The sequence below is a fragment of the Streptopelia decaocto genome (genome assembly GCF_964273445.1).
Source record: "Streptopelia decaocto genome assembly, chromosome: 15".
In the NCBI taxonomy this organism is placed as follows: Eukaryota; Metazoa; Chordata; class Aves; order Columbiformes; family Columbidae; genus Streptopelia; species Streptopelia decaocto.
In genome coordinates, this window is record NC_138670.1 from 3,585,660 (window position 1) to 3,613,492 (window position 27,833).

The 27,833-nt window shown below is 38.9% G+C and overlaps 1 protein-coding gene across 1 annotated transcript in view; it reads right to left on the reverse strand.

The window, feature by feature from the left end:
• The window catches only part of DNAH10 (dynein axonemal heavy chain 10), a 48,101-nt gene that overhangs the window by 16,788 nt on the left and 3,480 nt on the right, over positions 1 to 27,833 (reverse strand). Inside the window, exons 7-50 of the mRNA XM_082066182.1 lie at positions 27,162 to 27,332; positions 26,246 to 26,422; positions 25,729 to 25,899; positions 24,931 to 25,100; positions 24,109 to 24,260; positions 23,545 to 23,709; positions 22,670 to 22,877; positions 22,178 to 22,334; positions 20,759 to 21,235; positions 20,155 to 20,313; positions 19,728 to 19,844; positions 19,553 to 19,655; positions 19,144 to 19,322; positions 18,258 to 18,469; positions 17,788 to 17,944; positions 17,128 to 17,361; positions 16,908 to 17,030; positions 16,002 to 16,235; positions 15,254 to 15,477; positions 14,486 to 14,755; positions 14,208 to 14,391; positions 13,782 to 13,916; positions 13,216 to 13,368; positions 12,543 to 12,731; positions 12,288 to 12,434; positions 11,242 to 11,433; positions 10,954 to 11,072; positions 10,627 to 10,785; positions 10,189 to 10,324; positions 9,938 to 10,060; positions 9,286 to 9,420; positions 8,757 to 8,973; positions 8,158 to 8,277; positions 7,082 to 7,227; positions 6,520 to 6,672; positions 5,721 to 5,981; positions 4,899 to 5,071; positions 4,410 to 4,503; positions 3,563 to 3,730; positions 3,062 to 3,250; positions 2,235 to 2,406; positions 1,627 to 1,830; positions 771 to 851; positions 146 to 343 (exon numbers count right to left, since the gene is read on the reverse strand). Of these exons, the coding sequence (XP_081922308.1) occupies positions 146 to 343; positions 771 to 851; positions 1,627 to 1,830; positions 2,235 to 2,406; positions 3,062 to 3,250; positions 3,563 to 3,730; positions 4,410 to 4,503; positions 4,899 to 5,071; positions 5,721 to 5,981; positions 6,520 to 6,672; positions 7,082 to 7,227; positions 8,158 to 8,277; positions 8,757 to 8,973; positions 9,286 to 9,420; positions 9,938 to 10,060; positions 10,189 to 10,324; positions 10,627 to 10,785; positions 10,954 to 11,072; positions 11,242 to 11,433; positions 12,288 to 12,434; positions 12,543 to 12,731; positions 13,216 to 13,368; positions 13,782 to 13,916; positions 14,208 to 14,391; positions 14,486 to 14,755; positions 15,254 to 15,477; positions 16,002 to 16,235; positions 16,908 to 17,030; positions 17,128 to 17,361; positions 17,788 to 17,944; positions 18,258 to 18,469; positions 19,144 to 19,322; positions 19,553 to 19,655; positions 19,728 to 19,844; positions 20,155 to 20,313; positions 20,759 to 21,235; positions 22,178 to 22,334; positions 22,670 to 22,877; positions 23,545 to 23,709; positions 24,109 to 24,260; positions 24,931 to 25,100; positions 25,729 to 25,899; positions 26,246 to 26,422; positions 27,162 to 27,332 (7,708 nt within the window). The remainder of the gene's footprint in view (positions 1 to 145; positions 344 to 770; positions 852 to 1,626; positions 1,831 to 2,234; positions 2,407 to 3,061; positions 3,251 to 3,562; positions 3,731 to 4,409; positions 4,504 to 4,898; positions 5,072 to 5,720; positions 5,982 to 6,519; positions 6,673 to 7,081; positions 7,228 to 8,157; positions 8,278 to 8,756; positions 8,974 to 9,285; positions 9,421 to 9,937; positions 10,061 to 10,188; positions 10,325 to 10,626; positions 10,786 to 10,953; positions 11,073 to 11,241; positions 11,434 to 12,287; positions 12,435 to 12,542; positions 12,732 to 13,215; positions 13,369 to 13,781; positions 13,917 to 14,207; positions 14,392 to 14,485; positions 14,756 to 15,253; positions 15,478 to 16,001; positions 16,236 to 16,907; positions 17,031 to 17,127; positions 17,362 to 17,787; positions 17,945 to 18,257; positions 18,470 to 19,143; positions 19,323 to 19,552; positions 19,656 to 19,727; positions 19,845 to 20,154; positions 20,314 to 20,758; positions 21,236 to 22,177; positions 22,335 to 22,669; positions 22,878 to 23,544; positions 23,710 to 24,108; positions 24,261 to 24,930; positions 25,101 to 25,728; positions 25,900 to 26,245; positions 26,423 to 27,161; positions 27,333 to 27,833) is intronic.

Below are 27,833 nucleotides of genomic sequence, written 5' to 3' on the forward strand. Positions count from 1 at the left end.
AGGAGTGTGTGAGCATTTGAGATAGTACTGCAAAAATTATTTTTGCATAATGTAGGTAATATGTGGGTTTCTCAGAACATTTTTGTTTCTTTTTAAAATAATTACATCACTTACTAAAAAGTAGAAAACATCTACACAACCTTACCTAAAATGAACTGGTTTTTCTCCTCCAGCAATTTTGAATAAGTATTGATAAAATCAAGGTAATTCTTTGGTGTGACATGGTTGCTACGTCTCAGTTTCTGCAGAAACCTCTTGCTGAAATCCGTTACAGATTCATGCACCATGACCATGTGCTCAATCACTGAAGTGGCGCTCTCCGATGGGATGCGTGTGTTATTTCCTAAAATTGGGTAGAAGAAAAAACAATGTCAAAGGTTTTAATTCAGGTTTTGATTTTGTTTTTTTAAGGGTCTGCCAATTACCATCTTTGTTCTGTACATTTAATCCAGGCACCAAAAAAAGTATTTTCTGGGGCAAAAAAGCAAGATCAAGGCAGAGTCAGAAGAAAAGCTAAGCCTCCCGGTGAGCAGGCCACATTGTCTGCAGAGCGGGGAACCTGAGGTTTAGCAATTTTTAAAATCTGTTTGAATAAAAAACTTCTATCCAAAACCATTTTTTGACTGGGATTTTGCATCACCCATTTAGACTCAGGGTAACAAGCACAATGAGAAATCAAATTCTGAAATCTACAATAACTGCAAAGTAAAGAATACATTTCTTAGGCTATACTAAGGGTCAGTGGGTTAAAATATTGATATGTTACATACCAACAAAGGATTCTGCAACTGCATACAAAGCCTGGGTAGGCCAGGGCAAGAACCAGTCGATACCAGTGTTGTTGACAAGACCTTAAAATAAAAGCATAGGGATATCTGAAAAATTTCTTGTAAAACTAGACCCTAATCTGCCAGGCAGTCCAGTGCTTAATTGGTTTTGCATCAGGAAATATCTTATTTGACTCCTGCTTAGCAACAATATTTCCATTTTGATAGTAAACAATCAATTTTGCACCCATGTCCTGCTAATCCTACTGTACCATTCTTTAGGCTGTACCATTCTACAGGATGTGGTCAAGAGCTGCCACGAGACATTTTAATGCCCGTGTTAGGATCCCACCCGTACAGCTCTTTCATCTGCTTCCTCAGCCTCCCAGGACTCCGTTCAGCCATCTGCTGTAGTGCAGCATCCAGCAGGCTGAGGTGTTTTTTCTCTCAGCGTGTGTCCCTCTCACCGTGCCCTTCTTTTGGCTTCAGATACGAAAAGGTTTCTCTTACTACCATCTTAGTTGCAGAAATATTTAATACCCCACATCCTCTGTAAGCTACAGAAGAGAGGCTGCAGACATAAGCTCTATGTTTCCAGTTCAATGAGGATGATCAATTGATTTCTAGCTGTTCGGCTGGAAAATGAACTGATCTGGTAAATGCTAATCAATAATAGCCACTGATATGTGGTAATTAACTGGAAAAATAAACCAAACATGCACTGCAAATCCTTAATCATGAAACTTGCTCTGCTTAGCGTTAGCTGCCAGACAACTCTGAGTGTCCAGTGGAGATTTTTTTCTTGCCTGCAAGCCTGTATTTCACCAGGAAGGGACTAAGCAGCATATACAATTGATACCTGGGAAATTTCTGCACCACGTTCTCAGACTGTCCCCAACTGGGGACATTCCCAGGACAATGTGAAGGTTGCTCGCACATCTGCTTACAAAATATTGCCAGACACTCTCTTTAGCTGGGTCCACACCAGCTTTACTAGCTTCCTCTCCAATCTGACTTAGTATGGCATCTTTTTCATCATCTGCAAAAAGGGCTGGCACCATTCCTGTAACATAAGGACAGAAGAATGCCACTGAGAACAACCAGTAAGAGAAAACCATATGGCTGGGGATAGGGCAGATGAGAAACCAGAGTGACAAATTTTAAACTTAGTTCTGCAAATATTATTCTGGGTAGATTTGAATGAATCTATTGATCTCTCTGAGCTTCTCCTCCTCATCATCATCAGCATGAACTAACCCTATAGCCTTCCCAGACACATATAAATGTAAGAAGATGCCAAAATCTCATTATTAAGGCCAAGAGCATTTCAGGTAGGACTGAAAAGTGTAACTAACTAAAGCAGCAGAGGACACGGGGTGAACCAGTAACAGCTGGACCAAGAGGACATTCGAGATTATGAGTCACAAGTAGATACTGATCAGGATTAATTGGGGCTGCCTGTGTCACCTGCAGTTAACATGTTGTTGATGAGTTCCAGGAAACTCTCTTCTGCTACTTGGGAATCTGTGAACAAGAAGACCATTGACTTGTTCTCAATACCCAGTTTCCGGTACAAATTTTTCAAATCTTCTCGGAAACTACTTTCTCCATATCCTCGATTTAAGATGATCTCAAATACCTAAGGATACAAACATATACTGAGAAGATATAGATGGACCCAAGGCATGATGGTAACTCCGAATTTCAGTTAGACTGGATCAAGGATTTTGGTTTGGCCCCTATCATTAAATGTGTAAGTATAAAAAAAAAAAAATGCACTACGTTCTTTCTAAAAATTACATTTGTACAACACTGCAGGATTGCATTATCAAAATTTGATTGTGTTCATCTTCCTTTTCTGTTCTTCCCTTCCAAGTCAACAGTCTCTGTAAGAGCATGAAAGTACCTCTGAGAGAAGAACATTTCCTATCTGAAATATTACAGTATCAATCACAACAAGGTTCCTCAAGCAGCACTGGAGTGCTGCTATAATACAGATAAGTAACAAAAGCAGCAGTTAGGGACTATTAGTTGTTCGTGCCCAAACCCATCCTTGTCTTCTGTCCCCAGTGCCAAACCCCAGAGTCAGGCACTAACTTCCTGCCCAGGTCACCCATGGTCCTCACCTTGGACCTCCTGGCAATCACCTCACCTTGGTTTTCTCTCCACAGGGAAGAGATACCAGCCTGACCTTATCTTGACTGACCGGCTTCCCTCCTCCACCACCTATTTAATCCTGATCACAATATTGCTTTCCTTGTCTTCTTTCATCACCAAGACGCAGGGTCACTAACCTGACATCCAGCTGTATAGGCAGCCAGTCTCGCTAGAGACTGTTTTCCTGAGCCTCCCACTCCAATGAGCAGGGCATGCCCACGATACATCCGTATGATGCGATGTACATGGATTAAGTGTTCCAAAGCATCATCAAAAAGAACCAGATTCATTTTAGTATTAAATTCATTATAATCGTCCAAAATCTCCTGCACAGAAAGGTGGACAGAATGTTACTAGGAGACCAAGGAAACAATTAATAACATTAATAAAATAACAACCCATTGAGCAGCATTATTCCTTTCCCCTTCTTCAGGGAAAATAAACTTTTGGAAAACACTGCCAGCTCTGTAGCTGATACTCAGTTTTCATTACTGCAGACCCCAGCTGGGTAACGGTGCACATAAAATTCTCTGTGCACACAAAAAGAGAACAGATTTCCTACAGTTTGAGGCCGGTTCCTGCCCATTCGTCAGGCACAGAGACAAAATCAGGCAAAGTTCCAAGGTGATGCACGCTACCTGAAAGAGAGCTTTTGCTGCATCATAGTCTTGGATATCTTCATAAACACGAGGTTCCTCCTCACTCAGTGCCGTCCTGAAATCTCCAAACAGAATTGGGTCCCTCATGGCATGCTCCAAGTCATCTTTGAAATTCTCTTCAATCAGGTTTTTTATATGATCTTGTACCTTCGAGTATACAAAATGAGTCAGGCAAGACAACAAAGCATATGATTCTAACTCCAGTAACACTCAGAAGGGTGATAATGCAGATTTCTGCTCAAATACTGACTGATTTCAAGGGAATACTTATGTCACTAGAAGATCCAAAGACCACAGCCTCCTGTTGTATTCTATTTATGATATAAAGTGATCTAATAGACAGTTCAAGAACCATTCAAGCCAATGGACTGCAGAAATTTAAGAGAAAACTGCCAAAACTGAAGATATTGTTTAAGGACTCGGCTCTTATCCTTCTTTTTCCTACTTGATTGTATAATCACATTCTGATGCAATCCTTTCTAAAGAAAAATACGGACTTGGAAATGAAGTGATTTCCTGAGTTTTCGCCTGCACTGCTCTCACAGTTTGTCACCTGTGCCACCGCTAACCAATTTTCCTAGACAGACAAACCCAGTGACATTTTCCATTCCTTCAGCAGATCTGCTCACTTAGTCTGCCATATTCACTTTATTTTAGAAAAGAAAACTGCACAGGCCATGTTTTAAATTAATGGAGCAACTTAATGGTTAGACAAGTCTGCAGTCTGACTGCAAGACTCAAGTGCAACAGTTAGTAATGTTGCTGTTGCAAATTAGTTGCCATAGTAATAGTCAGTGAGTACTAAAAATTGAAAGAAATTACTCACCAATGCTTTGTCTGCTTCATTAATCAGCCTGTCATGGAAAACCCGCAGGCACTCATTTCTCCACACTCTCACCATCTGGGTCACCGTTGGAAACCTACATTAACATTGAAATATCTGACTGCACCAAACGAGCTGACATGATTCCTGAGGCCATATGGTTAAAAACACTGACCAAAGTCTGGATTGAGGGGGTTTTTAAAATCTTCTTGTTTTTTTCATAAGGACAATTAATTAATTTGCTTGCAGTTTTACCTCTGGATATCTTATTTAAGAAAGACTAACGCATCAGTGTTTGTCATCAAGAGCAGAACAGAGCAGAATAGAATATTAATAGAATAGAACATTCCTGGACATTTTCTCATTGTGGAAAAGGTTTAATGAAAAGTGACCAAATGTGACTGATTTCATGTACCAAATTACCTCATCCTCACCCAGATTCACCCAATATAAATAGGTAAGGACTATTGAAGACAATTTTTCTATTCTTACCTCTCTGGAGTTGTAAGAACAAGTCCATTATAGACCCTGGAAAGATCCCGCAGGTTAAAAATGTAATGGAATTTGGAAGGAGTAGGGGGTAGGTCACGAACAATCAGTTTATAAAGCTCCAAAGTACACGCAGTAATCTTGTCAGAGATGGCTGATACAGACTCGTTAAAAATCTGCAAACATGAGAAAGAAGAGGTGCTTTCATGAGACTGCCCAAAGAGAACTCATTGCTAATAAACATAATCCCCTTTCCAGCTTTTAACCCTGCTTGGTATATTTCAAATAACAAACATTTTCAGATATTCATATTTCTGTGTAGTAACGAACATTCTGCAGTTAAATATTTTCACTCCTGAGCTTGAACAGTGCTGAAGACAACATCAAATTTTAGGTCTGGGATTTCTACAGCCCCTCCATAGCAGAAAAAACAAAGTACTCTTTTCGTATATAATGTCACAGTTTACTTGCTAGTAATGCTGTTCTGTTCTATTACATTTTTCACTATCATTCAGGAGTTTGTTGACCTTTGTGTATTTGGTTACATGAACCGTAACCAAATGGTTCACAAGTTTCAACCTATAAAAAAGCAGCAGTTTTATAAATTATGTGCTGACTTAAAAGTTTACATATTACTCAAGAATTTATCAAAACAATGTATACTCATCTCGTGAGAAAGAGAAGAGGAAGGAAAAGGTTTGCATAAGGCTCTAAGCAAGAAAAAAATGCTAACAGAAGATTTCAGGTCTTGTGACAACACAGAAATAAAAGTCTATCTAAAAATCATAAACTTGTTGAGTAATCCTTTAAAAACAGTGAAATTACCGCAGTGTGGCCTTTCAGGATGGAGGCATAGATCAAATTCAGTGATTGCTCAGAAGGAAAAGTTATATTAAAAACACTGAAGAGTGAGATGAATCGAGGGTCAACTTCATTCCGACCTCCTCCAGCTTTCCCCATGGCAGCAACAAAACCCAGGTCTCGAAGAAATTTACAGTTCATCTCCTTACCACGGTCGTACATGAAACCTTTTTCTAGCAGCAGCTTCAACAGGGCAATGGGTTGCTGTGTGCCATACTCATCAACCTGCGTAACACAGAAAGTCAAGATATTTAGAGCACAGTACATCAGAACGCCAATTACTGCTATAAATGTGGAAACATTCTGCTCCATGCTCAGGAGAACATTACAAGGATTAAGTGAAACTTTGTAAAGCTCTAGTACTGACTGTGAACATTCATTCCAACGTCTCCTATGGGAAAAGTGTCTCTTCTCCAAGATAAACTAAATGTACAGATACTCTTCTTCCCCATTTGTAAAGAGAAAGGGATGGTTTCTACAATACCCAACCTGCACCCAGTATCAGGCCACAGAAACATGATTTTAATGCATAAAGAAACACTACAACAGCATCTCTCTTATGTATAGGATAAATATTGTAACAAACAGAAACACCCCCTACTGCACCCAAGTCCAACTCTTCTGAAGGTCCTAAGCAGAAATCCAGTTATGCCCTTACCAAGAATCTCCTTGACCTGTGATTCACTGGATCAGTGTATGAAGGGACCACATCGGTGCCATCCCAAGTGTTTCTGTACTACCTTGTAAAGGATTGGCAGCTCACCTTTGGCATATTCATATCATCCATGAAAACTACAAGACGTTTTCCGACAGGAGGGCCAAAAGTGTCTTTAGTTCGTTTCTCTACATTTGTCTCTAGGTTTCTCTGAATGTCCATAGATGATGTACGAGAAGAGAAGTTAATTACTAGCAGCATCTGCAAAGGGGAGGAAATGGATAAGAATTGATTTTTACCTCTTCTTTTTTTAAACTAGAGCATTAAAAAAATATTCTTTATATTAGACTGTCAGACATAAAGGAAACACTTCTCTTGTCCATTTATTCACTTGAATTACAGGTGACATGGAAGAGTAAATCCATTCTTAGCACTTTGATAATATATATTTACTTTATAAAATTTAAACTGTATAAGGTAGAACAGAAAAAAACATCTTTGATCCTGAAGGATTCTCAAATCATTCACACACTTTGGGTCTGGAGCTTGCAGTTACATTATTGAAATCAACATTGCTACCCACAGACTCGGGCTTCACAATGCAAATGTAACACAAGGACAAAGAATGAAAATGCAGCTTTACAATCAAGGCAAAGTGCCTCATACATACATTAAAGTCTTTGTCCAGATTCTTCAGGAAGTTTTGTGTAGTTGCTGTTTTAGATGTACCAGATTCACCTACAAGAACAACTGGGCATTTTATTTTTACCATCTGTTCTAGTAACCAAGTAGTGCGTGTTGTATCCACTGTAGGCACTGCAAAAGATCATGAATATGATAGCAGGTTAAATTAAAATGCAGTAGTACAGCTGGGGGATTTATATTTATAGAATAGTGCTGGATCAGACTCTCAAGGTATTAACATGTACTTGCAAAAAGACATTATCTGAAATATCAACTCACTAACAATGCTGAAAGAAAATTTTAAATGCGGAACCATCTCGTTCAAGCTTTTATCATTGGGATCTTTCCTCCTATAGATATATTAAAAAATAAATTATCTTCCATATAGGAGGGTCATGGACTGGTTAAGCTCCATTTAATCCCTATCTCAAGGATATAATCAGGATTTATTTGGATCATAAGCATTTTCCCAGAACTCTACAGAGGTGATTTTTTTTCTGTGTGAATAGCCTGCCATTAAGAGCAACTTAAGACATCACACAATTATCTCTTGTCCGTGATGTTAACCTGTGCTTGCTGAAGTATTACTATAAAGTAACCTGCCTTAATTCGCCCTTAACTGTGGAAAGCATCTATCACCATTATGCAGTGCTTGAAGTAACAACCAATAATGGCCTTAAGAATGTAATTTTTATCTACCGAGTACCTGAACCATGGAGCTGACATTCTTCCCAGAGTTTCTGGTAGAGCAGAGTGGGAATCTTCTGCTCTTCTGGCTTGTAAAAAGCATTGTTATCTCCCAATAAGCCTTATTAGCTGAAACAAGCTTTTCATCCTTTCCTCATTTTTTTATTGCACAGTGCTGTAAATACCAAGTCTATTTCTGCTAAACTACTGTGATGAGAACATTAAAGAAATTTATTTCTGCCATCATGAGAAACTGAACCTGAATAGATGACCTTCAGTACAGAAAAAGGATGTCTCACGTTAAGTGCCATGCACTCACTGATGGCACATTATAAATTAAAGGCATATCATCACTGTATTTTATCTTACACTCACCTAGAATGTCAAAAAATTTCACTTCATGGTTATGAATATATTCAGGAACAAGTTTCATCCAAGGTACCCACTTCTTTTGAACTTCATCAAAGTGAAAGTCATACAAAGTTGGCAGCTGACCTGCAAGTCATTAAACAACTGGAGGTTTTCTAGCACACTGAAATATTTCATAAGAAAATAATTTGATTGAGATGAAAATGAAGGGTAAGATTCTGGACCAAGCTGGGCAACACTGTGTTCCGTTTACTTGTCATTTAACCCAGTAAGACATCAACCAAAATTCTCCTCATCCAGCACTTGGATCATATTATCACTTTCTAAGCACATTTCAACTGGCTTTCATTTTATGTTTTATTTTTGTTTTCACTATTTATCTCTTTGCTTGGCATAGAAAAGTACTGTTCTGTGAGGACAGAACAGCAGCTGAGAGTCATTTAGCATCAGTACCTCTACAGGATTTTCAGTGATAGTCCTTCAAAGACCATATTTTGCAGCCAGGATAGCTAGCTGGAAGGAAGAATGATGTTCTGCCTTCATGGAAACTAACACTTTTCTAATATAATCAATGGGATTCAGACTAAATTGTTACAAAATCTTACCTGGCAGCTCCCCTGGCTTAGCCATGACGTTCTCATCGGTAACAGTAGACATGCAGGAAATACGTTTAACATGTTCATCAAATTTAATTCTCCCAGCATCAAGAAGGGCAGCACCTAAGGAGGAATACAAAGCTTCCAAGAAAAAACACTCCAGAACTTCAGGATCATCAAATTGTGCCACAACTGTAGCTTCCAGCATTGCAGTCAACTGCACCACCTGTTGCAAAAAAGACAAAACTGTAAACAGAATTGCCATTTAGATGCATGAAAATTCTTAACATGTTTTCAGCTGTTTGAGTGTTTGCTGATCTTTTGCTCTTACAGGTCTATCTACTGATACACGTAATTAATGACAGTAGAAGAACATTGTTAGGAACTATTTCTTTTATCTCTTGGTGCTCATCACTAACAAACTGACATTTCAGAACAGACTTTAGTTCTGTGCTTTCTTTGGGAGGTTTTTACTCACTCCATCATTCCATTTCTCTTTTTACATAAACATTTTCAACCCTTATTCTCTACTCCTTACCATATTTAAATCTGTTTGAGGAACAATGGTCTTCAGCCTTCCTGTATGTATGCCGTCCACAATTCCCTCTACAATCATATCAATAAGGTAGGGCACATATTTTTGAAAGAGACGATCCAATTCTTTTCTCTCTTGCTGAGGACCAAAAGGGACAATAATTCAGTGCACAGAACCGTGGAAAGACAATTTTTGACAGCAGAGCTTCCCATCAATATCTGGCGGGCCAAGTGTGATTGTACTTGCAGGAATCCTTTCTACCCAAGACAGGGTACAGTCACATGAAGAAATGTGACACCGTTGCATGGACTGGGTTTTCAGCAGGTGATGATCTGCACTCATCAGACGCTAGCAGCCAAGTTGTCTTACTGAACTCCCTGTGGACTTGAGATTTTTATTTAAATGTAACAAACAAGGACCTAAGTAACTCTGCTGTTAACTCTCTGGAGATCAGGTAAAGTGATTTCCTGGTTCTTCACTTCTCAGAAACAATCTGTAGTCAGAAAAGCGGGGAACTCTCTTTAGCCCTCTGCTGGAGGCCTAGTGATTAGACTTATCTGAAAATCAAATTGCCGTTACAAAGTTGACTTTTTACAGCTGTCTACAGTTCAGTATTTAATACAGATACTCTCTGAACAAGCGCAGAAATTCCCACCTCATTTCCTCTTCCTTGGACCCACTTCTGCCAGAAGGGCTTATATTTCAGATTTTTAGGATCTACAAAGACCATTCCACAGCGGGATACCGTGGCAGGAGACGCATACTGTAAGTCACCAACCTATAAAATAATAATACAAGATAATCATACATTTAAACAAAGAACAGCCACAGTAACTGCTTTTCAGGCTTTGTAGACCCATTGTATCTAACTCTTCCCATGTATTAAGTGGTACAGCCATCACTTACCTCAAACAACAAAGCACAGTGCGACTGAAGTCTAATCCGTTCCCCATTTGCCAGGGTCAATAACTTGTTGTCATCCATGACAGAATTCATGTTTTCAACCCAGAGAGCATCCACATCTCCATCAAAAAGAATGTACCTGTGGATACAGGAGCCAAAGGGCACTGGCTAATTGCTGATTTTACTAACATATTTCAGAATTCAAATATGCCATTAATGGTGTCAATGTCAGTCCAGGTGTTTCGAAGTCTCCCATTCATTTTTTATACTTGTGTAGTTTCCATCTACCTCACTGAGGCTAGAAACTCACAGGAAACAGAAAGACCTCTAGACACTTTATATTTATTTAGCGCAGTATCAAATGTTTAAAAAAAAAAAAAAAGGAAAAGAAACATATGTAAAAACCATCACAATGATTTCTAGCTATTTCTAGCTGTCTACCTTCGCTCTTTCCTGTCAGTAGGCCTGTTGATCTCCCGAAAAATGTTTGACAGGACTCCATCTGTCCAGTCTCGTGTGGTAGGGTCAAGGATCCCATAAAGCTCAATCACACTCATAGCTTTAGGGTTCAGTGTGTAAAGCTTTGTCAGTAATCCCAACCTAAAGAAATGGCAAGAAAAACAATATTAAAATGACACAATATCATCTCATGTTAACCCGAGAAAATATTATGGTCAGCTATGGATCCTGTCGTGACTACACAGGGCTAAATAATGCAGCCTATGCCGTTTTACAACCTGATTTCCATGTATCAAATTCCATACGCACTTGTTTTGGGCGCGGCACAAAGCATTAATGACAACTGACTTGCCACCTCCAGTTGGTCCAACCACCATTGTAGTGTGACGAGTTAACATTGTCTCATACATCTGAACTACTTTATCCACCTGAAAAATAAATATTGATTCAATAGACTGTTGTCCATAATTCATCTATGGACAAGATCAGCTGCTGGTCTTTATCAGCTAAGCTTTCCTGGAGCCACTCCAGAGTGCAGCAATGCATATCCAGCCTAATGTTTACAACAAAAACTAAAGCAATTAACATATTTTATACCTGGACTGGTAAAATAATATAACCCTCTTCTTCCAGCACTTGTTCTACAGCATCATTAAAGTCAGGGTAGCGGACCCGAGGGCAGTCCAGGCCAGGAAATAGGTCGGAGATTAAGCCAAGGAAGAGAGGTACATCTTCAAACACAAATTTAGGAAGATTCATATCCCGTAGAGCTCTCATCAATACAACTTCCTAGACAAAACATAGCAGAATCAATCTTTACCAAAAGAGCCAACCAATTATCTCATATGCAGTAACTTCAAACATCACTGATTACTTCAGTACAGCTTTGAGAATGTTTTCTTGGCATCAGTTACTAGTGGAAACAAAGGTTATTTTCTAAGAATTAAGCAGACCAATAGCTAAGAATGATACACTGCGTTTTTCTACCACATTACCTAAATGCCAAATGGCTGGAGTGGCCCACACTACAGCTTCCCTGATTTGATGTTAAAATAACCAATGGTTTTATGAATATATCCGAGTTCTCCAGTCCCCTTGAGAGCACTGTTTAGACTCCAACTTCCTGTCAACCTGTAATGTGCATCTGTACATAACGTTATAGGAGTCGCCTTCAGCTGTCTCCAAGTTTTTAAGAAGAAATTTGAATAAGAATTTCCCTAGGCAACTGGGTATCACAACCGTACATACAGGAATAAAGAATAGGTGTAAAAGAAAGCCATAAAAAGCAATGCAGTATTGAGAAACTTCTATTTATAAGTTTACTGTACTACTTGAGCTACATAATTAATGGTGGCGTGACCGGAGCACTCACCGTTCAAAAAACCAGCTTTTGTATTCATTTAGAGACATTAATCTGGCTATTTGCATCCTGGACTTAAGAAGTAAAATACCTCATTTTCTACAGATTTCCCTACTTTGACAAGAGTTCTGATGGTAACTTGCTGGCAGAGGACATGATGAAACTCAGTAAGAACAAAGCGAAATAATAAGACCAACCCAAACCAACTACAGCAGATGTGTAAATACATCCTCTTGCTAATGAAAAAGATGATCTGCCCAGCGTAACTAAGCAACAAATGTACCTCATTGAGGTCTGCTGACCCTCTTTTCAGTTCTCCAGCCATCACCAACACTGACTTAAGGGCCCGCAGTCCAAAATCATAATGATGTTGTTTAGAAAGCTGTTCCCTTGCCAGCCTGTATAGCACTGTCATCTTTTTGGCAAGCATCTGTTTGAGATTAAGGTAGAGAACCGCAAATGTGTAAGTCACAACCGAACACTGGTCATGCATACAGGGGTGTGTACATGGATATGGGTAGCAAGAAAATTTTCTTACCTTTGCCGTAAGGAATCCTTCAGAAAAGAGCATGATTTCACAGATTTGCTGAAGGTCTGGTACAATAACAACCACAGGCCTGAACAAAGCTTTTACAGACTCAGGGAGCTCAGTCCGGCCAGCATAACCAGGATTCATTGTAATAAAAATGCCCATACGGCTATCAAGGCTAATTTCTTGTCCTTCAAACTAAAGGCATAAGAGGATGTTAGAACAATGTGTATTTGGAATTGAAACAGTACTATTTGCTCAAAGCAAAAAACAGAAATACTGGGACACTGACTTAGGACATGTTAGAACACGTTGCTTTAGATCCTCATTCAGATACATTCACCCCACTGTTTGTATCTTGGCTATAAACATCAAGACATTTCACAGTTCTCAATCCACATCAAGTTACTCTCCCTCATTACCACTATACTACCATCCCATTTATTTACTATTATCTTATTTAGCTTACTTTTATCCTGCTTCACAAAGGAAGAACCTAGCAAAGGATTAGGAAATCATGAAGGATTTAACATCTCTGAAACTAAGAGTATATACTCTGGAATTTGAAATATTCAGCACAAATTAATTAGAGAAGCAGCAGCCCTTTGATCTAATGACGGGGTCTAACCCTGAATCTTAGCCTCAAAAACAAGATCACAATTACTCTTCTTTTAATGTTTACCTGAAACTTTTTCAAGTGATTCATTAAAGCATTTCGAATACACTGAATCTGAGAAGAAATGACGGAAAGCACAGAGGCATCGATACGATTGAATTCATCAAAGCATCCCCATGCTCCACACTGGGCGAGGCCAGAGAAAATTTTACCAATTGCCTAACAAGAGCAACAAAAAAACTTCTCAGCAATGAATATATAAAACATTAAGTGCCAACAAACTTTGGAGTATGCTAAAACTCTGAATGACTGGGTAAAACTTCTGTATATATATATATATATGCAGGAGCTAGCAATCTGTCATAAGGTCTTGCAGTAATTACTTGCCAAGCACAGGTTGTCTGTGAAGAACAGACATATCATCTACTCATCACTCCCCTGCTTGAAAGCACCTGGAATTCCTTCAGGAATTTACTAAAAATAGACATTTTTTTACTACATTTCATTATCAATCAACATGGTATCTCTAAGGGAGGTACTTATGCAGAAATTCAGAATACGTCCTTATCCTGGGCACTGAAAAAGAGCAATAACTGGCACTTTATCAGAGAACACAGATCTTTAACCCTTACTTTGAAATCCATGCCTTCTCCACAGTTTGTCACTACGCACAGCAAGCCCAGCGCTTTGGCCAGATCCTTGGTGGTTTCTGTTTTCCCTGTACCTGCTGGCCCTGCTGGAGCTCCTCCCAAAAACATTGATAAAGCCTTTGGAGACAGATCACAAAGCAAAGCAAAGCTGGGATTACATTTATATTAGGTTGGTAGCAAATTGACAATTGAACTCTTGGGTACAAAAAGCCTTAAATTTTATCTGTGAATGCATTTGGTGTTATCTTTGAGGCAATCAGGTTAGAAGAATATCACAAGTGATTTCAAACACATTAGCATTCACATTGGCATCTAGGAGATAACAGGAAGTGGCAATAAAACAATTACGTGATTGCTAGAAGTGTATTTTAGAAGGGCTTGTTAGTAAACATCTCCTTGAACACATACCTGTGTGAGTGTAAGATAAATACGATCTGTAAGTGGGGTGATCACAAGACGTCCGTTCAAACCCATATATTCATAACCATATGAAAACGTGCCTGTGCACTGCCGCACATTCATCTCGTCTGGCTCTCGGTCCCAGTAAAAACGCAGCTGGCTTTCCCATTCGAACTCCTGAGCGTGCAGGATGCTACACGAGAGAGACTTGCTCACATGAGGTAAAAGGATGGAAATACAATTTATGCATTTGTTTTTTTCTCAATAGGTTGCGGGGGAGTGTTTACCTGTCTCTTACGAATATATCAACAATGTCTCTGGCATGAACATCAATAATGAGAACAGTGTTGTATTTTTTCCTGTCGTTTTTGCTCAAAGGAGTTGTAATGCGGGTAACCAGTTCATCGATTTGCTTATGCATTTTTTTAGCATAAAGTTTCATTGCCTGTTTTTCTCCCTTCTTTACTTTCCGAAAGACATCCTCTACTTCCCAAGTCCACCACACCTGATTAGCAGCCAGCACCATCATGCCTTGGTAGAGTAACATCCAATCAACCCTATAGAAAATATATATAGGGAGGGAGTCCGAGTTACTGTTTATCCTAAGTAACTGTTTATGCTAAGTAATCAGGACAGGGAAAAATAAAAAGGAAAGAAAAAAAAGTTCCTCTTGTTACTGCAACAACTACAACATGAGCCAAACTTTACAGAGACGTACAGAATTCTATCAAGGTGTACTGTAGGATTTCAAAAGCCTAGGAAATACTCTGACGGAAAAGCTGCCTATTCCATGTGTAAAGATTGCCAAGTAGAATTCATAGTGAGATAAACATGCTGTGCTCACAACACTAAAAATAAGAACTCCAGACTTAAGAAATTAAATACAATAGATAACACAATATTTTCTGTTCAGTTAAAATACTGCATATGCATGTATTCCTATCCCTCCACATAATTGTGTAAAAATTAAAAAATTAAGTCTTCATTTTTCTATATTGCTACAGGCTCATAATAACATGTAAGGTATTTGTTATCCTGGACACTGATTGTTTCACCTGCTTCTGTCTTCACAGTATCGGAAAATAGCTTCCTTAGTAAGGAGTCTGTTTGTTCGTCTCATTTCTTCCAGCACTGCTGTCATCCAGCTCTCCACTCTGCCTCTTGCAGCTACAGCCTGCCGGAACTCCATCACCTCCCCCTCAGCTGAAATCATGGCTGTTGCGATTTTCTCATCATTTTCACCATCCTCAAACCTTAGGGAGGCTACGTTATCATACATCTGAAATGCACCAACAGAGAAATTCACTGGCCTTTTAGAAACAAAGCTTCAAAGCCATAAATGTATCTAGCCCTCATTTAATCTTGAAAGAAAATTTCCATGGACTCTAAATTGAAATGGATCTGACTCCAAGTAATCAGATACAAATGCTGATATAGCTCTGCAGCCCAACTGCAGAGTAAACAAGCAGATCATCTGACCCAAATTACATTGATTTTTTTCCAGAAAATAAAGATCTATCAGGAGCTACAGGAAGGCTCTTTAATGAATGATCATTCTGGTGTATCTTGAATGTTCCTCTACCAAAGTTCCTCTACCATAACTGCTACTGGAAAGGATGAGAACCAGGAGAGACTATTGATCAGGTTTGATTTGGTTATTCAGAAGCTCCTTCAATATGCGACCAGGATGCTCTTTGTATGCAATACGTATTAGCGCACCCTTAACAGCATGTACAGTATAGCCTGTTAAACTTTTTAAAGAGCCTGAAAGCACCAGGCACTGTGGAAAGCCAGACATTGTACCTTTATCATGTGTTCCTGGACACAAAGGGGGTTAGTGCTGCCAAGAATACTAAGCAACTCCTCATCAGATATAAAGAAAAATCTTGGGAAAGCATTTCGCTTGGAATCCAAATAATCATTCAAGCTTTTCTGACATTTCTCCAGCACATCATTTATATGACGGAAGTCTGATAGACGATTTGGGGCTTCACAGCACTTTTTTATTGTTGGGTCTTTTATAGTTTCATCCATTATCTACACAGGGAGAAGAGAAAGTTTAGAAAATACTGAACAGTAATACTAAATTATATTTAATTAGTGACAAAGTAGATAAGTAGCACAAGCAGTACAGGTTCTTAGAGAAGTGAATTAGAGTTTTAAATACGGTTTCCTATTGCTGCAGTGCATAAGCACATACCTGACTGCTCCTATATACAGTGGTACTTCAAGTGAAGGATAAACACAGCATTTCAGAATCACAGTCCTATCTCAGTTTTGCAGATGGAAAAAAGAAAAGTAAGCCAGATTCATAGTGGGAGCGTGTGTTCGGTACGGGAACAGAGCATTATACCAGCAAAGCCTTTTTAGCATGGATGTAGGTCCTCAACCTATAGAAACACATCTAAGCTTCTTATTGTCATGGTAAAGGTAAGAAGATGTACCCAAAGAAAGAAAAGGGGATCTGCCTGCCCAGTACTGCCAGCAAAGGATCACGCTTCTGCCCAGCTTCGCTAAATCAGGATGTCTGAATATAACAGATGTGAAGCAAAACACCAAATTCCTGGGTTCCCCAAGCTCATATTCAATTCACTGTAACATTCCATTCTTAAGTGTTACAAATGACACAGAAGACTACAGCTGACTATCAAACCGGAAGAAAAATGCAGTAAATAATTATGCTGATCACAAGTCAAGTCAGTTACTTGCCTCTTTAAACATCCTGTCTATGCCGTCAAATACTTTGGCTTCCTCTGGAAGCTGTGTTCTGATATCTCCACCAATAAAGATGCTCTCCAGATACATCCATTTTCTCTGAACCACCATCCAGATCTAAGACACAAATGTTGCCACCAAAGAAATAAAAATACATTTGAAAACCCTGACTATAAATAATAAACATTATTTAGTCCAGCACTTTCCCACCTACCTCAATTACTTCACCAATCAACGACAGAGTTTTTTCCCAGCGGTAAACAGTTGAACGGAAAGGACCCACAAATCGACTGCCCAAAATACTCTGAAGATTGACGTTGTTGTCATCAAGGGTGTCTAAAATTTCATCTACAGATCCCAGAATAAAGCCTCGCTGCACAGTGCCTTTGAAGTACGTTTGTACAGTGAATTTCAGCTGTTCCCATGTTTCTGTTATTTCCTTCACACTCTGCATGTGAGCATAGAAAGGTGCACGTTTTAGATTTCGAAAACTAGAGAACTATAATCTTAGCATAAAAATGAAACATTAATTCAGCAAAATTTTTGCACAGATTTCCTCACTCTGGATTATATGAAGGGTCTGTTTCAAAACATCATGATAGCAACTGAATGGATCCTTCTTTGGATCCCTTTTCATAGGCTAAACCTGCTTATTGTAACAACAGAAATCAAACAGCCTGCTAACAAAGCCAAGACACGATTCTGTGCCATGTTATAGCTCAATAACAGAGCTACTGCTCTTGGTTGCCATCAGTCACATCATGGCAGCTGCTGGAGATGGCTGAACTTGCTGTCACGCCAGTGTGAAAATCTCATCTAAAACAGACTGTCATCATCTGTGCCTTTTTAGTTTTATTATGGTTTTTTACATTACCTTCTCAATGTTGATTTCCTTAACAGCATTTCCAACTATTTCACTGATAACATCCGAGTGTTTGTGAAGTTCCATAGCAAACATATTCTCCAAAGTGAAAGTTTCTGTTGTCATTTCAAATCTTGTTCCTGTTCTCTCCATAAGTTCTTGCCAATGCCTGTTTTAAATTGATACAGCAACAATCATACTAACCCCCACGACACAGTAAAAATGCAAACAACTCTAATTTAATATATAATAATGAAACCATGTTTAGGACTCTACTGTTTAAACAAGAACCAGTGGGTACATAAAGCATCCTGGTCATCAGAGTCACCTTGCATGCTATTACACAAATTCATTAAGCAGAGAGTGAAATTCCAAGCTGTAGGACACGGCATGACCCCAGTAACTGAAATTAAAAGTTCTAACAAAACAAACAACATCTTCCTATATAGTATAGAAATGGATTTAAATAAATCCAAGCAAACCTTTCTCTTAAAGCTTCATTTTTCAAATCAAGCAACAAAGGAATGGAATCTCGAAACGCCTTCATTTTTGCTTCCAGGTGAAAGGCTACTGGCATACTGCGTACTTGTTTGGGCAGCTTTCGAAGGGCTTTAAGAAATCCTTCAATTCCATCCTGAAGAACCTGGACATTGAGGTTTATCCAGAGTGTCTGAGACCATTCCTTTTTAGCTGCCTGGGAACACGGTCATCAGAAGGAAAAAAAAAAAATCATATTTCCTTTTACTTCTCACCGAAAAAAGTATCTTTCCAGTACAGTAGGAACTAGAGACTGCAGCCAGGACGCTGATGTAATTGTATTGTTTTACAAACAGAGGAAGAGACAAGCTCATGTCCAAGACAGATTCATAGCCAAACACAACCAGCTGTATAAGAAATAATCTAAAGGAAATACAGAGAACAGGAAAAGCATCCTTAAGAGCATAATTTAAAGGGCAATTTAATTTTGGAAAAATAAAATCTATTACAAATAGTTAAGATCAGTTAAAGCCTGAGATACTCATTGACACCTGTACACATGCTATAACCAACAGCAGTTCCACTGAAATGATCAGCAGACTTGTTCAGTAAAATGATGCCCAATAATTGTTAGGGGGAAGGGACGTCTGCTCCTGTTTGGTAAGAGCATGTGTTGGGTCCACAGTGGAGGCATTGCTAGTCCTGTACTCACACCATTAAAATCACTTCATGGTGATAACCAATTACAGGTCACAGCTTATTTTATGCAAAGTCTTAGAACAAGAGTTGATAGTAACCAGAGAAAAATGCAGCCTCCTCTTCTCTCCCGCACCTTTTCTGTGTGTCTGCACATGAACACGTGTGTCTGTGTACACGCAGGCTAATACTTACTTTTTGTAATTCATAAATTTCATAGATCTGCTTTAGAGCTTTCATATCATTCTGTGCTTTTATGAAGTCAGGGTACAGGGTAGCTGGCAAGTCAAAAAGTTTCTCAGTACTGCCCAGTTCCTGGTGAGTTTTTTCCAGTTTTTCCACTTCTTTTTCAAAAATGGACATGAGCTCCAGCCCTGGGAAAGAAGAGGGATGGATTTTTCTAGATAAATGATCCCACAGATCACAGGGAATAAATAAGACAGCATTTGCATATAGTCTGTAGAAGTTACAGTACAAAAAATGTCACGTTCCTGGTTGATCAGCTTGTATGTTAATAAGGAAAGCACAATTTTCTTGTTTTACATGAAATTTGAAGACTTGTCTGATTTTTAAGACGCCACTTTGCACACATTAATCGATTTACCTTTATCAAGATCTTCCCCAACAGCACCAGGACCCTCAGACATGAATTTCTGGAAGAAATCTTCTATCTCTTTGCTGTAGTCCTCAATTTGTTGCTTTGTAATCTAAAGAAAACAATGTTTAAGTTATTTTCCTTTCAATTTCTAATTTTTTTCAGTATTAATTACAAATATTACCTTTATGAATTTGCTTTTCATGCCTCCAAGGCTGTGATCAACTTCGAACGCTTCCAAGAAGAGAGTCTCCCATTTTTCCTTAATCTTGTCAGCCATCTCTTGCTCTTCTTTAGCCACCTAAAACAAGTTACACCTCTCACAAGAAAGAAAGGTATATATGCTCACATTTTAGATTTGCAAAACACAAAACCAGCATTGAAGTGATGTGAATCAGATTTAAACAGATGCAATATGTCCACTCTAAAGTGGAAATACCATTTCAAGACAGAGGTTTGGATTAGACAAGCACCAGACATCGCTTCTAACCTCAACAATACTGTGATTCCACAAAATGTCTTAAAAGGAAAACGTTTACTCATTCACACGTGAGGTATTTGTGCTCCTAACCCGAATCTGAAATGTTTTACGAGACAAGGCATGCACTTACTGGAAGATTGTACATTGCAAGAGTTCGGTATCTCTCCCAGATATCTAAATATTTCATTTCCACCTTGAAGGACATGGCTCTGATCTCCTCAATTGTGCCAAGGACAATTCTCAGATCGTCCAGGGAATTTGGAGGTCTCTTAAGAATCTGTGACAAGCTCTGTAAAAAGTAAAAATAATTTCCAGAAGCAACAATGACCAAGCAATTAGACCAAATTATAAGTATTAGTCAAACACAAAACACAAGTAAATAACATGCATATTCATTTTTAGTCTATGTGATAAAGATAACACACATGCACAAACAAAATCAACAAAAAGTAAACTGCAGTACAGAAATGATGCTTTTGCTACAACAAAACAGAAGTTTTAAGCAGCAATTTAAAGGGAACTTCAGAATTATCAGTGTGAACCTTTCACCAGTAGAGGAGTGAGAATGTCCTGGGTTTTCACATTACTACTCTCTCCTGCTTCACAGAGAAGAACCGCTCGCTTCCTAACATGACACACCAGAATACACCAGATAGTTTCAACCAATTTGAAGAGTGGTTCAGATCATCACTCAGTGCCAGCTGCATCCTACAACAGGAGCTCAAAAAGCCTACCTGAATCTCCTCCTGAAGCCTGAAGAGTTCTTCTCTTGCAGACTGATTAAGCAACTTTCCAAGTGCAGTCACCCAGCCTCTAGCACTCGCCTGCAGTGTGCAGGCTAAAGGAGCCAGCTGAAGCCTGACACATTGCTCATCTTTAATTAAGGGCTGTTGAGTAACTTCTTGAGCTACCTTTATATAGAACTGTAACTCCTCATCAAAAGTGATACAAGCAGGCTTTTCCGCAGCTAACTTCTCCATGACTGCGTCTTTGTCTAATTTCCACAGTAGGTGGTACCTCTTCCATTGGTTCAAATACTTGGTGAGAGAAGCCAGGAGTTTGTGGACGTTCTGAGTGATGAGAACGGCCTGTTCAATGATTTGAGGGTTCTGGGAGATGTCGTTGTAAAAGCTGAAAGTGATAACTTCATCTTCCATGACACGTTGAGGAGGGCATTCAATACACGTACCATTCATCCATCGTACAAAACGCTAGAGTTTTCAAGACAGGGTTAAAAAGCTGTTACTTTGTAAAGAGACATTTTAGTCAAATCATTCATCATTATTTAGGAGACTCTGTAGGTGATGTGAATAATTTCTCCAATCTTTTTTTTTTTTTTTTCTGACAGCAAGAAAAGAGATTATATTTTCCCATAAACTTGAGAGAAGAGATGATTTCGTCCTAACAAAACCTCTCCATGCATTATTCAGTCTGCTTTTAAAATTCACTGAGCAACAATATAGCATGACACAGAGAAACAGGTATTAGATGAAACAGGCTGGATGCAGCAGTAGAGCAAACCAGCAAATCTGAGCATAGGAAACACACTTAATCTAAATTTGTTCATTTCAGGTGACATCTGGAATCATTTCTCCATCAGCACAGGGTGGGAACACAGCCACAAGATCTGGCTTCTTTTCTGGAAAGCAGTTCAATGTGAACATATTTATGCAGGGACATATTGCTAAACCTTTGGCAGCAAACTACATATTTCATCTGCTGCAAACCCGCTGGCCTAGATGCATCCTAGATGCCCTTCTCCCAGTATTTTCTGAAGAGTTTTTCTGCTGCTTTTTGAGGAGAGCCATAATATAGACAAGGCTACTTGCATTCCTTATTCCACCAGCTTATTCATACATCAGAAAGCAACACCTGCAGTGTGATCTCAAACGTATGTCCTTCTGATGTATGTTGATTTACAGAACCAAATCATGTCCTTGCACTGGCAGAACTGCTGAAAAGTAACAAATAATTTTGCCCAAGTAAAAACTGCATGAAGCTTTATGGCAATCTTTTTCTTTTGTCATCAGTTTGTAAAATTAGAACAATGTATTGGATATTTTGATTTCAAGATAAAGCAATATGAATCTTCCATTTGACATTTATGCTTGCCCAGACATAATGGTAACAAGTAAATCTTTATCCAAAATCACCTTAGTGACCTCAACACAGTCTCGGATACACTGTGCAGTCATTTTGTCAATCTCACTGGCATTAGGTTGCAAGATTAACTCAGGAGCAGATAAAATAGCTTCTACTTGGAACAATGGCACATTTGCAAGAACAGCTGCATTAAAAGCCTGCAAATTCCTGGAAAAGAAAAAAAATCACATAAAAGATCATAATAATTAGGTGCTGCCGCCCATAGAAATGCTCAAGAGCTAATGCAATTATCAGGTATGTGCTTAGATATGTAAGCAAACCTGCCTGAAGTCAGTTACCACCAACTTCACTGATGTGTATCAGAGCAAAATTGTCCCACTAATACTGATTTAATGCAAAAAAACAATACAAATACAAATCTGTCTTAAACTGAAAATCACTGAGGTGTTCAAAAAGAATATCAATAAGCATGCTGATCAACAGATCCAGAAAAACACGAAGGCAAATGACTGAAAATCCATTAAAGCAAACAATTGACTTACTTCACAATTAACTGTGTCAACACCTGATAAATCCTATTTTCCCAGTATGCATAATAGGAAGCTAATTTTGGAGACTTGCCACTGTTTGTATTGGCAACTCGTCCTTCTACTTTTATTAGCAATTGTGGAATGGCAGTATACTTTCGAACCATGTTTGCCACATCTTTTGCTCTCTCACACTTTAAATACTCAAAAAATTCTTTTGCTTCTGCAAGAGATAAAAAAAATAGCATTATTAACTGCAAAAGACCTACCAGACTTGCATACTGGACTAATTAGCTGGGCTTTGTGAACATGAAATTGATCTTGTATACTGATAAAAAATGTCTTCACTTACTAATGCTTAATTTATTAATATTTCACCCCTCTGATTTTATATGGATTCAATTACTTAATAGGAACCATTAGATGTGAAAGTAACCTCTTTAAGGCTTACAAAGCATTGAAAGACATGGTCCATCACCCACTCACTCAAGTGAGATGTGGGAGACAATCACCTCACTGCAATTTCCCTCTGAGGAATCCAGTTCGGTTCAGATGGCCCAGAAGGGACCTGCCCCTCCATGCAGATGGCAGCTCTAAGGCTACACTGCTGCGCACGAGGAAATCAAGGGCAAACTACGGGGAAAGTGAGCAAAAGCAAGGCAGACACAAGTCAAATGATCTATTTGTATACTCATCTTTGTGTTTCTCTCATTGATAGCATCAGCTTTAGGGTACTGGAGCTCTGCTTGTGCTTCCTCTGTTACACTGTGAAATACTACGGTAACTAGTTCTGGTAACAATTGAAAGGGTTGATCATAGGTTGATCAAGGGTTGCAGACAGGGCAAAATAAAACATCACAGAGTTTGGAAATGAAAATGTAAAGACTTACTAGGAAGTTCATCACCATTTTTTGGAAGCGGAAACTTAAAGAGGTTTGTTGATTCTATGGACAGAAGTTTGTTGCTTATGTCTCCAGAATTATGACGAATCTGATGAACAAGTGACTCAAACTTCTTGATGGCTTGTGTACATTGGACAATAAAGTCAGCAATACCTTGAAATAAATCATAACCATTTTTTTTCTTTTAACAAATATTTCACCAATGCATCAAAATTACCACAACCAGATGTGTTTTATCTCTGAGAATGAACTGATGCTCTGCAGAAAGACAGATTAGATGATTTTCCACCTAATCCTTCATCTAGCTCCCTTACAGCTGTTATCTAAGGGTCTCTATCCATTTCCATTTAGTGTTTTACATATAATAAAAACAGAAGAAATACTCTACTGGATCAGAGTCTGTCTAACCCACTATTCTGACTCTGTAGCAATAGGATGTACTATTTAGGGATACATTGCTGTCATATGATGAAAAAAATATAGTGCAGAATTGAAGATATTTTTAAACTGAAAATCAGCATCTAAGACCATTTAAAATAATGTCTCCATTACCTACGGACTTCCAGTTGAGTCTACTGTGCCCTGATTTGAATATTTTCCAGAGGTTTTGAATATGGTCATCAAGAAGTTGGGTTTCTGCTTCATTCAGTGTTCCCATTAATTTGTGATAGTGATCCAGCATTTTTTTCAATCCATTTGTATACCTAAGAAGTATAAGAAACACAACAACAATACATAAAATCATTATTTTCTCAAATCACAGAATGTTAGGGATTGGAAGGGACCTTGAAAATCATCCAGTCTAATCCCCCTGCCGGAGCAGGACTGCCCCTAATGACCCTCTTATCCCTGATATGCCTGGAGATGGCACCAAGGAGAAGTCGTTCCCTCAGTTTCCCAGCGATGGAGGTGAGGCTGACCTGTCTAGAGTTACCTGGATCCTCCTTCTTGCCCTTTTTGAAGACTGGAGTGACATTTGCTTTCCTCCAGTCCTCAGGCACCTCTCCTGTTTCCCAAGACTTGGCAAAGATGATGGAGAGCGGTCCAGCAATGACCTCAGCCAGCTCCCTGCGGGTGCATCCCATCCAGACCCATGGATTTATGGATGTCCAGATTGCCTAACTGCTCCCTAACCCAGTCCTCATCAACCCAGGCAAACTCCTCCATTGTCCTGCCTTCCTCTGGGGCCTCAGCGGTGCAGGGCTCCTCAGGACAGCCTCTGGCAGAGTAGACAGAGACAAAGAAGGCATTCAGTAACTCTGCCTTCTCTGTATCTTCTGTCACCAGGGCACCCACCTCATTCTGGTTTGGAGTGAAGCACTGGAAACACTGCCATAAGTCTGTATGTGAGCAGATATCCTGTTACAGCCTTACCTACGATATTTATCTTCCTGTAATGCCATATATCTTGCTTTTTCTGGGACTGGAAACCCTAGTTTTTCCATGTACTTTGTTTCAATGATAATCTCGTGGAACATAGGAGAAAAATTCACCATGAAGTGGACACTTTTCTTTGTGGTGACAGGCTCTCCCGTTACAGAGTTCTGCAACACAAGAAAGAGCATAAAGAAGAGGAACACCGAGCTGTTAAAAAATTTAGCTTTTGGAGACATGATAAGGCAGCAGGTAAAAGTCAGAACAGCTGATGTTCAGAGCTTGTGGAAATGCCTTTAAAATGCAAGAGCAACCTCAGCATTCTAGTTTCAGAAATTACACACAACTACCTCTCCAGTGAAAGCTGATTACAAGAAACTAACCAAATCACCTCTGTTTACACGCTGCTGCAACTAGTTAAAACACAAATCCCAGGGGAAGCTCATAGACAAAATTTTAGTCAGAAAAGGACTCTGTATGATCTGTGCTGGGAACCTACTTCTACCTAACTTCAGTCCCAAATTTTGTTGTAATGTCCCAAGATGTTGCACCAAACCCCCCAAAATTACAGGAAGTACAGCACATAAGACAACACAGAGAAAGAACATTCATCCATTTGCCAGGTCATTCAGCAACTACATCTTATGAAGGACCACAAACAATTCTGAGCTTCGAATTTTTGAGATTTTCCTTTCAAAAACTGTGTTTAAAATATTAGTCCTGGAAAAATCTCACTGACCGTCAGGTTTCAGTTCTTCCTCACGGAGAAGTCTGGTATGTTACCTTCCTATATCTCACCTGCTCAGGAGTCTCTGGATTAACACGGGTTGCAGCCCCACCAGTGACAGTTAGTAGAGTACTTTTCAATAACGTTGGGAGTATCTGTTCTGTCCCATCCCTCCACTGATTGTATTTTTCATCTTCATACTCTTTCATCCTCTTCGCCACTTGAAGATATATTTGTTTCACCTAGACAGGAAAATTCTGTATAATTAATTTTAAAGACTATGAGAAATGTTCAACTAACCTGTCTTAACAGTGTCTTAATATGGTTTCTAATTTGTATTAGATGAGACGGTAAGTAATGCCCTATAATTAGGGCAGGTGATGGAGAATTTAGGCTCTTGAATTCTGTCATTGATTCCGTCACTGTCTCTCTGAAAAGCAGTGGGAAGGTCCCAATCAGGTTTTCACATCTAACGTCGCTTGCTGTGTGCAAAGACATTCTTGCCCTCACATAAGGGCACTTTCACATCTTGAGAAGAAGGGTATGAAGAATTTATTCTTTCATTAAATATCAAAAGAACTAACATACTTCCTTTCCACGTTCACTAGCAAGCAACTCCTCTGCTTCTTGAAATCGAACAATAGTGCGTTTGATCCGATAGAAAAGGGATCGGGACCAGTATATTGCTCCAGCCACTGGAGGATGATTCTTGTACAAAGGTGGATCCTTGCGGTTCTGAACAAAGATTTGCTTGACACTTTCAACCTAGAAGAGAATAAAATATTGCAAAGAATCATTTCTCCACTTGCTTGTCCCTGGTCAGTATCTAACCTGGTACACAGCACAGGCTCTGAAGCTAATTCCAGCAGCAGGATAAAAACTTTTTTTAGTTTTTCATGCATCTCTTGTTTGTATTAATTGCATTACAGAGAATATCTTCCTTTCTGTAACCTGTGGAACTGCTATTGTGGCAGTATTTCCTGTCAGATTACATTTTATTGTCAAAGTCAATGTTCTTTGAAATATCAAGAAAAATGCTGACATGAAAGTCTTTCCAACATACAGGCTTCAACGTGTCAGAAATTATTTCTGCTTTCACTTTGATCCCTGGTGCCTTTTGGTCATACCATGAACTTGTCCATCATAAGAAAGCTGTATTTGTGAAAGATGTATTTTCTCAGGAAGGATGCCTGTTGAGCTGCTGTTCACATGGTAAAGGAATAGCCACAAGCCTTGTGACATTCCGAGTACATGAAAACACCTTTCAGTTCCCTTACAGTGCCACACTATATAGATATGCACACCCATTCCAGCAAATGGAATGTACTATTTCTCCAATAGGGTCCAAAAAACTGAGAGCAATTATTATGGTTATTTTCTAAAACTTGTCAATCTTTCAGATAATCAATGACACTACACAGGTGTTTAGACATATAAACAAATTCATGATTTTCACTAGGTAAAGAGCTTCACATACTACATAAGAAATCCTTGAATTAAATACCTCTTTACAGTATTGGTCCAAAATATCATTGAACTTCATTGTTATCTGCTTATTAATGGCTTCACGAGAGCGGATGTGTCTGAAGTTTAACAGCATGTCAAATGCAGCTTCTGCTGATCGAGGGGTCTTAAAAGATTCATCAATAAGAGTTTTGGTCTCTTCTTCAATAACCTAAGCAAAGGAAAAAGCCAAGAAATCCAACCATTAGAGATTCATCTTGCAAAACCAAGAAAGGAAGGCAAAATTAAAACACTTTTTTGTAATAGTGTTCAAGTATATTTTTACTATTCTTTGCCTTATAAATTACTAACAAGCTGATGGCTTTCCAGTATGCTGCAAGAAATCAATGTGCATTAATGTGTCTGCTGGGCAGCTATATAAACCACAAAAAACATTTTAATAATCTGGACCTTGTGGGTGTTCTTAGCTGAGGGGTGAAGGACTGAAGCCAGAAAAGGAAGTTTTACTGCTTTGTAGGACATGATTGAATCATGTCAGCACACGAATCAGGGAGGTCATACGTAGCATCTGTTCATGCTGTAGCAATTCTGCCAATGAACAAAATGTGTCCTTCACCACTTTCAAGATAAAGTGAAACTATAAACAAACCAACTTGGAAACAGAAAACCATTTTCACATTTTCATTTACATATTTATTCATATGTTATTTTG